The sequence below is a fragment of the Ictalurus furcatus genome, chromosome 9, assembly GCF_023375685.1.
Source record: "Ictalurus furcatus strain D&B chromosome 9, Billie_1.0, whole genome shotgun sequence".
NCBI classification, from domain to species: domain Eukaryota; kingdom Metazoa; phylum Chordata; class Actinopteri; order Siluriformes; family Ictaluridae; genus Ictalurus; species Ictalurus furcatus.
This window is the reverse complement of record NC_071263.1, coordinates 2,635,675-2,648,234: the sequence shown is the minus strand read 5'-3', so window position 1 is coordinate 2,648,234 and position 12,560 is coordinate 2,635,675. Positions and strand designations below refer to the sequence as shown.

Here is a 12,560-nt window from a genome sequence, read left to right as displayed (position 1 = left end):
CCGTCCTAGGAAATTAGTCAACGCCTTCAACCAATCAGAATCGCAATTAAATAAATAAATCAATCAATCAATCAATCAATAAATAAATCCGGTGAAGGACATTCCACAACAGTAATGTAGCTATAAACGGATAAAAAAAAAAAAAAAAAAGTACGAAGTGCCATTATAAATTCATACAAAAATGAATCACTGGGATATCGCTGTGGTGCGAGGGGAATAAAACACATCCAGATGTGCTGTTACACAACGTTCATTAACTCGAGTAACTCCGCTTCATCACACCAACCCCGTCGTTGATCATTTCCCCACGATGACGTGACACGGAGTGTTTTATTCCGTACGGTACAGTCTTGAGGCCCCGTTTAAAAAAAAATAATAATAAAAAAAAAATAAATAAAAAATTGATGTAAAGAAGTGAAGATGGCAGTCGCTCAGCTTAAAGCGCTTAACAAGAACAAATGATGAAACAGAAACCCAAATGACTGCTCTGAATACGGATCGTCCCGTAGCTGCGGATCTTAAAGCTCACGTAGCATCATTAACTTCAATAGCCAGGAGAAAGGAAGGAACATCTACAGCTCTATCACGTAAACTCGACAGTTAAACTCACATCGAAGATGGAAGACTCGTGGTCCTTATGCAAATAAACCGACACGACCTGCATGTTCATTCATACTGGCATAAAAAAAAAAAGACAAAAAAGACAAAAAAAACCCTCGTGAACGCGAGACGATAAGAACATAAGCAGTCCTTTTTGAACATCCATGCTTCGGCAGGTCACATTTTAGCCTAGCGAGCATAAAATAATAATAATAATAATAAGAAGAAGAATTAAATAATGTTAAAAAAGACGGCATTTCTTTGTTCTTTTTTAACGATGTTATGTTTTTAATTCTTGTAAATGTTGGTCCTTAATATATTTAATTCCATTTTCCTAGCACTGGGCTTCAGTTATCGAACTCATTTATAAATCAAATGAATTCACAAAAAGTTTTAACGAAAGAAATGTAAACCTACTTTCTTGAGAAAAAACATTCTGTTTTTGCTCCCGAGTTTATTACATTCAGGTGTAAGCAGACTCAGTAATATGAACCTCGACCGGTTGGCTTCGGATCGTGTCACTTGCAGAAGTTGACGCAAAACCGGAATGTTCCGTCACGCTTAGGTCGCTTATTTATTTCGGATACACTCTCGTTTAACGAGCATTTTGCCAATCTTGATTCTTTTTTAAAAAAATTTACGATCGAAAGAAAGCGATCTGAAACATCTCAACGGATTAAGACAAAACAAGGCTATCTATTCAATCAGGACAAAAGTACTGGCACCCTCGTAAAAGGACAAGGGGTTAGCGCGTGTCTATGGTAGTCGGCTCGCTGCGATGGATGAGCCGCATTACTGGGAGATTTACGAGGTGCTCTTTCACTCTGTAGTTTTCGGCTCTCTGCGAGCGTCGCCGGTTAAGGAGTTTTACGGGCGTGGCTAAACGGAAATCGGCTGTGCCGTAAACACGCCGGGTACGTTACGGCCGATTGGCGTCCGCCACCACGTGCATCCGAGTAAGAAGGACATCAACGTCAGCAAAACGTTTCTAAATCTGCCGTGGGATTTCTTGCGCCCCCAAACCCCTCCCCCACCCCAAAAAAAACAAAAACATTTACAAACAACCTCGTTACTAAAAGATCGTCTAACACGCAATAGTCAATCGAGTGTCCACGTGATGGATTCTGCAGTCTACAAAAATTTTGGCACCCTGCATATGTATGTTAACTATACATACAAAGTGGATGCTCTGACTGTTTGAAAGCCAGAACGTCATAATACTTGCTTTTGAGGCAGGCTTAAAAATATATTCCTGTTCTAAATCCTGAATATTTCCTTCAATAATTCCCTAAAAAAATAAGAAAAAAATAAAAGCATCATTCCTAAAATTATTTCTTGAGCTTTTTTTTTGTCGTCTCTGGGCTTCACATCAGAGCGCTCGCTGGATCGGTGCAGCCGAACCCGTGTGTCTGTTTCTGTCTCTCTCTTCCTGCCCTTGATCTTAATTAAGCTAGATCCGTAGCAGGGTTGGCGCTTTTATTCCGATCTGATTCGGGGCTGAAAATGATATATAAATAGACCCTATCCCCTGATCTCTCTCTCTCTCTCTCTGTGTAATACACGTGATTGCAGTGCAACAATTAAATTACTTCCCCGACTGTAACCGACAGCTTGTTTACTGATCCTGTTTGCACAAATTAAGATGGGAATGCAAACACGACCAGCAGCGTATTGACCTACCAGGCTGCTACGTCTTAATGAGAATCCCTCTGCCAATTCCGCTGCAGCGGGGCCCGAGCCTCCCTTCATGCCGACAGGGAGAAAGAAAAAAGGAAGCGAGAAAAAAGAAAAGAAACCCACCCAAGCTGCTGAGACTGTACCGCACTGCGCACTCAGAGCATCAACACTCATATCCCAGTGTCACATCAAAATAAACATGCATGTATTTTTCATGATGTTGAACGTAACTCTAAAGGGATAAACAAAAAAAACAGTACACTAGTAATACTCGAATGTATGACAGTTAAATGCTAATTATATCAGGTTTGATTTCATGTTCACTTTGAAATTAAATAGACAGAAATTCATGCTAAGCGGACTGTTAATGTTTATTCGTGTGGGAGGACGGCCCCAGAGGCGATAGTAAGTGCGTGCGTCCGTAAAATACGCATGCACGCCGACTCACCGCATTAACTGTAAGAAAGCCCGCCCACTTTTACACACCACGACACCGTATTAGTCATGGAGATAACCAACAGGCTGAAAGATTAACAATTGGCCTTGTTTGTTTTTTCTTTCTTTCTTCTTCTTCTTTTTTTTTTTTTTTTTTTTAAATCTAGGGTTTCATACCGCATCTCTATCCCCATCACGCCATGGCTCCAGGCAGCACTTTTCACTTTTGCATGTCCACCAGATTTGCATGTTGTTTGACTGTTGCGATCTGACTGGAATGCGGCGTGACGCTTGACTGAGCACCTACGGTTTAGCTCAAGCATTAGACACGGTCGAGTTCAGAGCTGACGCAAGAGGAACACTTCCATAAACCTTCCCCATGGCTTGTTTATAAAGAAGGATTTCTTTTTCATTATTATTATTATTATTATTATTTTAAAAGCTGTATTACCCGAGTTTAGAACGCAACATTCCGTGTCATTCTCTTCTAGAAAAATAATCAATAACTGGTGTGATGAAGCTACTGTTACCATCCCGAAGCAGATTATTTTCCTATAACGCCACGTCCTGAACTGTTTTACCTTAAAATCTTTTAATCACGTGAGTTCCTGTTATCGCTTTAACTTATAGCACCTATAAACCGATTCTGATCGGTCAAAAAGTGTTGATTCCTTTATCGACTAGTACTAATACGTTACCGTTTCTATAGCAACAGCTCGTTCACAGGGACCTGTAGTCACGTCACTTTCACAGTATTAAGAATCAAGGGTATGTAAACTTTTGAACTGGTTCATTTGTGTGACTATATGTAAAGTATTCAGGGCAGGACTTAATAATAATAATAATAATAAAAAAAACTACATGCAATTTTAATGATCCCTCTTTAAAAAAAAAATTCTTCACATTTTGCAGATTCTACAAGGGGTGTGTAAATTTATGAGCACAACTGTAAACACGTAAAAAAAAAAAAAATGCGTATCGTTAACATTGTGACGTTTTGTGTATAAGGAGAAGTTTATTTAACATTTATGAAAGGAGACTCCAGTGTCAGTGTCCAGTGAACGTTTTCCTGAGATCTTCAGGACAGAGGTTTTTAAGGTTTCTCTGTAACATGACACACTGCGGTATTTTTTTTTTTTGGCTATTAACTTCAAGAGAGAGACTAAAGAGAGGTTCAAATGTGTTTGTCCCATCCGCAGGGTCGTAAACCCGCCGAAAGCTCCCGATCCCTGTACACGCTTCACAGTCCAGTGACAGTAAAGATATCCTGAGGAAAAAAAAAAAAAAAAAGTGCTCGACAAAGCAAACTGCGCAGTAATGACAACACGTTTAATTGGCGATGTCTTCAGGATTAAGTGAAAGCACTTGGAGAAAGTAATTACGCAGCCGTTTCCAGGTAAAGCAGCTAATCAACATTCTAATTAAACACAAATACAATGGATCTAAAACGGCCACAGAGCATAAAAATGAGCAATTAAGAGTTCTGCTTTTGTTTTGTTTTGTTTTTTTCTCCAGAAAGTGCGGGCAGCAGTGCTGAGATTTCCCGTTTCTGACCAGTCAGGGCCTGTAGACATATAAACTTCGTCCTTTCCAGACCATGTGACACGCACACATCAGAGATAGATGGCTTTAATATCAACACAGCCAGCTCCATTTGTCCCACGATGGTTATGAAAAGCTCTGTCTCATCACATTTGAACAGAGAGTGCTGCATTATACTGCTCTATAATGCCCTATACTGTCCTATACGGCATTGAAATGCTCTATGCTGCATTATACTGCTCTATACTGCATTATACTGTTCTATACGGCATTGAACTGCTCTATACTGCATTATACTGTTCTATACTGCATTATACTGTCCTATACTGCATTATACTGTTCTATACGGCATTGACCTGCTCTATACTGCATTATACTGTTCTATACGGCATTGAACTGCTCTATACTGCATTATACTGTTCTATACTGCATTATACTGTTCTATACGGCATTGAACTGCTCTATACTGCATTATACTGTTCTATACTGTTCTAAACGGCATTGAACTGCTCTATACTGCATTATACTGTTCTATACTGCTCTATAATGCTCTATACTGTTCTAAAAGGCATTGAACTGCTCTATACTGCATTATACTGTTCTATACTGTTCTAAACGGCATTGAACTGCTCTATACTGCATTATACTGTTCTATAATGCTCTATACTGTTCTATACTGCATTATACTGTTCTATACAGCATTGAACTGCTCTATACTGCATTATACTGTTCTATAATGCTCTATACTGCATTGAACTGCTCTATACTGCATTATCTGCATTATCCTGCTCTATACTGCATTGAACTGCTCTATACTGCATTATACTGTTCTATAATGCTCTATACTGCATTATACTGTTCTATACGGCATTGAACTGCTCTATACTGCATTATACTGCTCTATAATGCTTTATACTGTTCTATACGGCATTGAACTGCTCTATACTGCATTATACTGCTCTATACTGCATTGAACTGCTCTATACTGCATTATACTGCTCTATACTGCATTGAACTGCTCTATACTGCATTATACTGTTCTATACGGCATTGAACTGCTCTATACTGCATTGAACTGCTCTATACTGCATTATACTGCTCTATACTGCATTGAACTGCTCTATACTGCATTATACTGCTCTATACTGCATTGAACTGCTCTATACTGCATTATACTGCTCTATACCGCATTGAACTGCTCTATACTGCATTATACTGCTCTATACTGCATTGAACTGCTCTATACTGCATTATACTGCTCTATACTGCATTGAACTGCTCTATACTGCATTATACTGCCCTATACCGCATTGAACTGCTCTATACTGCCTTATACTTTTCTATACTGCTCTATACTGCATTATACTGCATTGAACTGCTCTATCCTGCATTATACTGTTCTATTCTACTTTGTATTGCTTTATACTGCTCTACTCTATACTGCTTTGTATTGCTCTATACTGCTTTGTATTGCTCTATACTGCTTTGTATTGCTTTATGCTTCTCTGTTCTGCTCTATATTGCTCTACACTGTGCTATACAACTCTATACATCTTTATACAACTCTATATTGCTTCCTATTTGTACTGCTTTATACTGCTCTGTACTTCTTTATGCTGGTCTTTACTTTTTTGTACTGCTTTATATGACCATATACTTCTTTATGCTTCTCTATACTGTTTTATACTTACCGTATATTGCTTTGATGTTGCTCTACACTGCATTATGCTACTTTATACTTTTTATTACTGTTATATACTGCTTTATAATACTCTATACTGCTTTATAATGATTTGTAGTGTGTTACGCTTATACTGCTTTATAGCGCTCTGTACGGCTTTACATTGCTCTCTACTGGTTTACATTGCTCTATACTGTTCTATACTGCCTTTTACCGCCTATGAAGCGTTACAGGACCGGGTGAAAGCTTTACACATGCATGTGAATGACACGCCGTTGTCTGTTCATACGATTTTCATATATCCACCCGCACAATTATATGCCGTTCTGCTGCTAAAGTGGAGGCAGCTCACAAAGTTCCTAACCTTCCCAAAACAATCCGGCGGACACCTGGATGGTTTGACAACCACAGCTGAGGTATTTGCATGCTGCTTGACAATCATTCATGCACACCTGCCTATGTGACGGCCTGCAAAAACAACCGATTTGCATATTCACCCCCCCCCCCCCCGCCTTGTTTTTGTAACGAATTCATCCCAAATGGTCTCGTTGTAATGCGTGATCACTGGTGCATGGGGCTACACTGCATGCCTGCGCACAAAAAAAAACAACCATAAAGGACTCTTAGATAAGTACAACACAGCATTTGTAGCGTAAAATTAAACAGATCCAAGCAATGCGTGACATAAAAAGGTACAATTTTTCATTTTAATGGAGGAGAGAGAGAGAGAGACCGGATGGCGATGGCGCTTTAACCTGGACGTTTAAACATCATTTAAAAACAAAATCAATCAGGTCTGGGTATAGGGTTATACACTCTTATCAATTTACTTTGACATATCTATAATAAACATTTTATAAGCCGTTCTATAAAACCTCAGCAGTGCTTCTTAAAATGCCATCCCATAATATATATATATATATATATATATATAAAAAAAACAAAAAAAACGAAACGGAGGTTGAGAAAAACATAACGCATCATAACGTCGTTGCTGTTTACTTCTGTAGACTGCTGAATCCATCATGGTGGACGATCGATTGACGATTTCTAGCCGGTCATGATCTAACCCAGAGGTTAAGATTTTAATTACCGATCTATTAGGAAATGTTTAAAAACCAAGTGCCGCAACACAAATTAAAATAAAACTGGCCAACAAACATTAATTAGGACTAGCCTCGGTTTAATCGGATCCTAATTAGAGTAACACACCCCTCAGAGAGGAGACGGGGAGCACTCGGAGTGTGACCAGGAAACAAATCCAAACTAACTCTCTTCCATATTCATCGTACGTGCTAAATGAAATCGACTTGTTTGAAGGAAGTATTTAATGTTGATTCAATTTGATTTCACTTTACCACAACCGCACAGGGCTGGACAGATCATAGATTCATTAGCCGGTCCACTGGGCAAGTGTTCGAGTCGCCCAGAAGCTTGGTAGCTAGTTAAATGAACGACTAGAGAGTAAGGAAAATGAACAAATTCATGGATATTATCTTCTAGCAAAGATACGTGCGTCATACGTGTGTGTATGCTGTACGCGTGTGTGTGTGTGTGTGTGCGGCAGTACCGATATTGTAGGTGGCGAGCGGTGTTTTCTCGTGGTGGTGGTGGACATGGTGGTGGTGGTCTCGATGAAGGTGGTGGACATCTCCGGGGGCATGGCCGTGGTGCGGGCCGATCCGGCGGCGGGAACGTCGCCCACAAGCCGCACGCTGCCGTTGATCCGGATGTTCGGGTTGCCCTGAGCGGCCATGTTGAGCACCTTCAGCCCGTTGTAGTAGAGGCCCGAGAGCTGGCCCTGAAACGGCCTCCTGCGGTCCGCGCCACCGATCGTGATGGTGGCCTGTGTGTTGAAGATCGTTAACTGGCGCCCTGAGACGAGAGCAAGGGGATATCCGGATGGGTTTATTACAAAAAAAAAAAAAAAAGAAAAAGAAAAAGAAAGAAACAAACAGGAAGCAGGTCAAAAAAAATCCGAGCTCAACACAGCAGCAGAGATTAAAGAATAACGACCCTTTTAAATCAGGGCACCTTACAAAATGTCAAACGAGGAAAACCGTTAAATAAATAAATAAATAAATAAATAAATGGAAAGGTCAGGCTATAAACTGGGGAATTAGGCAGCCTGCAAGTGAAGAAATGACTCTAATTGGCTAAATGATTATATACATTATGAAACATTTAACCAAATTACCAAATAATAATAATAATAATAATAAGCTGCGGCGTAAATAAAAACGTGATGAGATGATTCTAAAAATCATAATGATGATGAATCAATTTATGATGTACTTATAACGTTTTTATCATTGATTTTATGGAAAATTTACTATTTGGCTATTTACTACTCACTGTGCATGCAATCTTTTGAATCAGAGAGAAAGAGAGAGAGAGAGAGAGAGAGAGGAGATAAGAGGAGAAATAGAGAGAGAGAGAGAGAAGGAAAGAAAGAGAAGATTATTAATGGCAAGGTGAAGGTTAAAGAATGGTGCCGGTTACCTTTCTCTTGCAGCCACTCCTCTACAGGCCGGGCATATTTGAACGGGATTTTCTTATTTGCCATTTGCAATCGCTCATTATCGTTGTTGCCTTTAAAGTTTAAAAGAGAGCTGTAACACTCGATCATGGCAAGTCAGAGATTTAAAAAGACTTTTAAAACACGTTTAGAAGGATTTAGACAAATAAATTTATGCTGGATTTGAACGCTGGCCTTCAATTTTTATTTTTTTTATTTATTTTTTTTCTCGTGAGAGAGAAAAGGACTGGAACAAGAGGCTCGTTATCGTCTCCTGCCGAACATCAGTCATTATCAAAAAGTGCCTCTCGGAGATCCGTGTTGAATAGATGCATAATGAACAGCGGCAGGCGCAGGCTCTCGGGCCGAGAGCAGACGATTAGATGCTTGAAGTCTGCTTTTTTTTTTTTTATCATCCAGACTATAACATACAGACGGCGAATTTTTTTTTTTTTTTTTTTTAGTTTTTAATTTAAAAAATAAATAAATAAATAAAAAATAAAAAATCACTTTTAATTATAAGCACGGTTAAACAACTATAGCACGGTTACGTCAGATTATCGGACATCTGCAGAAGGAACAGCAACTGCTTTTGAATTTTTTATTATTGTAATTTTTAAAACAATTTAAACGCACGTGACAGAATTGTAGTGAATTAAAAATAGATAAATAAATACATAAATAAAGAAATAAACGACATCGCCTATCAAACATTTGCTAAAGCGCTGATAAATGATCTCATTTCTCATAAATTCCAAGTGCAAATTTTTGTTTAAGCAACAAGAACAAAAAATAAATAAATAAAAGAATAATTTAGTAGAACATTTCCACTAAAGCATTTGCGAAAGTGTTAATAGTGATGTGACATTTTTTTAAACGAACATGAAAACACTGTGAGAAACCGCAGTCCCGGGTTTCTCAACGTGCCCGTGTGTGCTTATTAAATAAAATGTGATAATGAGATAAAAATACAGCTTGCCTAACTTTGTTTTTCAGTATGAGGTGTAGACAGATCATGATTGGTACGATTTAGCACTCTGCTAATTCTCATTCTTTTTTTTTTTTTTTTCTCAATAGTGTGAGGCAAAGAGAACGAGAATGCATTATTTGCCTGAGCGTTATGATCGGTAACCCCGCCCCCGGGCCATCTCGACCTGTCGAGGACACACCCCTCAATCGTTTGTTAATGTTAGGATCATCATTTTAACCCGAGCACGGATTTCACACCGGGAAAACACATCCTATAACATGATCCGTAGTTGATTTGCTGTGAAGGCGTCAGAAAGGTTACACAGAGCTGGACCTGTGTGTAAATGTTCCTGGCGACATGGAACCCTGCGTGCGGGTGGAGGGGAACGGGAGCAGGAGGGCACGCGCGAGGCGCTCCGGGCGATCGCGAGGGGGGGGGCAGGCGCCGGTCGGGTCTTTAGTGAACAGATTGCGCGGTTTGTCTCGGGAAGGGACGGTAATAAGAATTAATGGAGCAGGTGTGGAGAGCGAGGGCGGGTCGGCGCGGAGAGGGGAAAGGTGGGGCAGAGAGAGCAGATGGAGAGAGCGGCCGGGTCACTCATCACCATTACAATGAGGGGACGCAGCGTGAAGGTGCCATGACCCCTCTCTTCTTTACCTTCTTTTTTTTCTTTTCTTTCTCTCTCTCTGTCTCTCTCCACACACACGGGCACGGGCATGACCTCCCTTCGAATGATGACGGAACTGAATAAAAAACGAAAATGCAAACTTGCATAAGAAAGAAAGGACGTTCACAATAAAGATTCGGTAAATACAAACAGAGCGCTGCTGCTCAACACGATGGTACTGAGTGCCTCTCGCTCTCTGAACACGATCTTACCGAGTACCTCTCTCTCTGTCTCTCTCTCTGTCTCTCTCTCTCTGTCTTTCTCTCTCTGAACACGATCTTACCGAGTACCTCTCTCTCTCTGTCTCTCTCTCTCTGTCTTTCTCTCTCTGAACACGATCTTACCGAGTACCTCTCTCTCTGTCTCTCTCTCTCTGTCTTTCTCTCTCTGAACACGATCTTACCGAGTACCTCTCTCTCTGTCTCTCTCTCTCTGTCTTTCTCTCTCTCTGAACACGATCTTACCGAGTACCTCTCTCTCTGTCTCTCTCTCTCTGTCTTTCTCTCTCTCTGAACACGATCTTACCGAGTACCTCTCTCTCTGTCTCTCTCTCTCTGTCTTTCTCTCTCTCTGAACACGATCTTACCGAGTACCTCTCTCTCTCTGTCTCTCTCTCTCTGTCTTTCTCTCTCTCTGAACACGATCTTACCGAGTACCTCTCACTCTGTCTCTCTCTCTCTGTCTTTCTCTCTCTCTGTCTCTCTGAACACGATGTTACCGAGTACCTCTCTCTCCGTCTTTCTCTCTCTCTGTCTCTCTCTCTCTCTGAACACGATCTTACCGAGTACCTCTCTCTCTCTGTCTCTCTCTCTGTGTCTTTCTCTCTCTCTGAACACGATCTTACCGAGTACCTCTCTCTCTCTGTCTCTCTCTCTCTGTCTCTCTCTCTCTGTCTTTCTCTCTCTGTCTCTTGCTCTCTGAACACGATCTTACCGAGTGCCTCTCTCTCTGTCTCTCTCTCTCTGTCTTTCTCTCTCTCTGAACACGATCTTACCGAGTACCTCTCTCTCTCTGTCTCTCTCTCTCTGTCTCTCTCTCTCTGAACACGATCTTACCGAGTACCTCTCTCTCTGTCTCTCTCTCTCTGTCTTTCTCTGAACACGATCTTACCGAGTACCTCTCTCTCTCTGTCTCTCTCTCTCTGTCTTTCTCTCTCTCTCTCTCTCTCTACACGATGTTACAGAGCGCCTCTCTCTCTCTCTCTCTCTCTCCACGATGTTGCAGGCCTGCTAGAAACTCGTTTGTTTGGTGTTCATTTCTGTCGTCATTATTCACGGCCAGACCTCGCGAGCGTGCTCCTCGTGTGATCCAGAAAATCACGGGCCTAAAAATAACACCTCCCCTGGACACCTGCTTCCGACCTGCACCTGCTTCTTCATGCCTTCCCGAGGGTCTCGGACCCGGACCGTGCCTCCTCTCGGCGCCTACCGCGCCTGGCTCGCATCATCTATAATGCTGAAGTTAGCATAATAACAAATGGACGAGCTACGTCCGTATCTAGGCCGTGAAGTTCCACGCAGGTAGACCTTATAACAAAATAAAAAAAAAACACTTTTACATTTCCACATCATCGCTGAACGGATGGGAACTTCCTGACGACTTCTCGACGACTTCACGACCATGACGCCGAGGGATTTCCCGAGGATATGAGCGAGTCCGAAATCGCAACAGCTCTGTGAAGTGTTAATGCGGACACGGGAACTCGTAAAAGAGGCGCTGAGAAATCCCGAACATTCATTCCAGTTCCTAATGAATAAAAGAGAAATGTTCTAAACAGGAGATTTGAGGGTTTTCTAGCAATTAACGGCGTATCCTAGTGCGTATTATTCCTCCTGTAGTACATCGTCGTGTTGCTATTCAAGTGCGCGCACCTCGTAATTACCGGAAAATACTTCGAAGGTAGAGCAAACAGGAACTCTCCGTTCTCACGTCAGCAGTTCTCACCTTTCCTGATTTTCGGTCCCTCGTCACTTAACACGTTTCCAAACCACACACTATTCCCCTATCGTTCCCCCCCGATACTGACCCCCGCCATGCCGTTTCCTGTTTGTCCTCATTGTGGATTTACCTGGTTTGTGCCTGGACTCCTGAGGATCCTCCGTCTCGCACAATAAGCCCGGGAGCGTTCGTCTCGGCCTCCCCGGCGGGTTCGTTTCATTTCAGGATTAGACCAGAGGTGGATATTGAAAGCTTATCTCCCCCCCCCACCCCCCCACCCCCACACTCACTGAAAGATTTCTTTTAAGGTCAAGAGATTTTTGTATTTGATATCGGTAATTGTATCTGGCGTGTCCGATACAAAGCAAAGCGTGGTTCACATTTAAGGAACTCGCCGCCTTAAATCTTCTGGAAATAACGTAAGTCGGGTCACTCGAGGTGCGCTTTTCTCTCGCGCGGCTTTTCCCCCGAGACACACGCCGTCCTGCGGCCGAGACGTAAAAGCCCCGGGGATTACTCATCATCTCCGCGA

The 12,560-nt window shown here is 41.6% G+C and overlaps 1 protein-coding gene across 1 annotated transcript in view; it reads right to left on the bottom strand.

Moving 5' to 3' along the window:
* Positions 1-12,560, bottom strand: part of LOC128612768 (neurexin-3a-beta-like) — a 117,109-nt gene that overhangs the window by 31,489 nt on the left and 73,060 nt on the right. Inside the window, 2 exon segments of the mRNA XM_053633161.1 lie at positions 7,506-7,810; positions 8,438-8,527. Coding sequence (XP_053489136.1) covers positions 7,506-7,810; positions 8,438-8,527 — 395 coding nt within the window.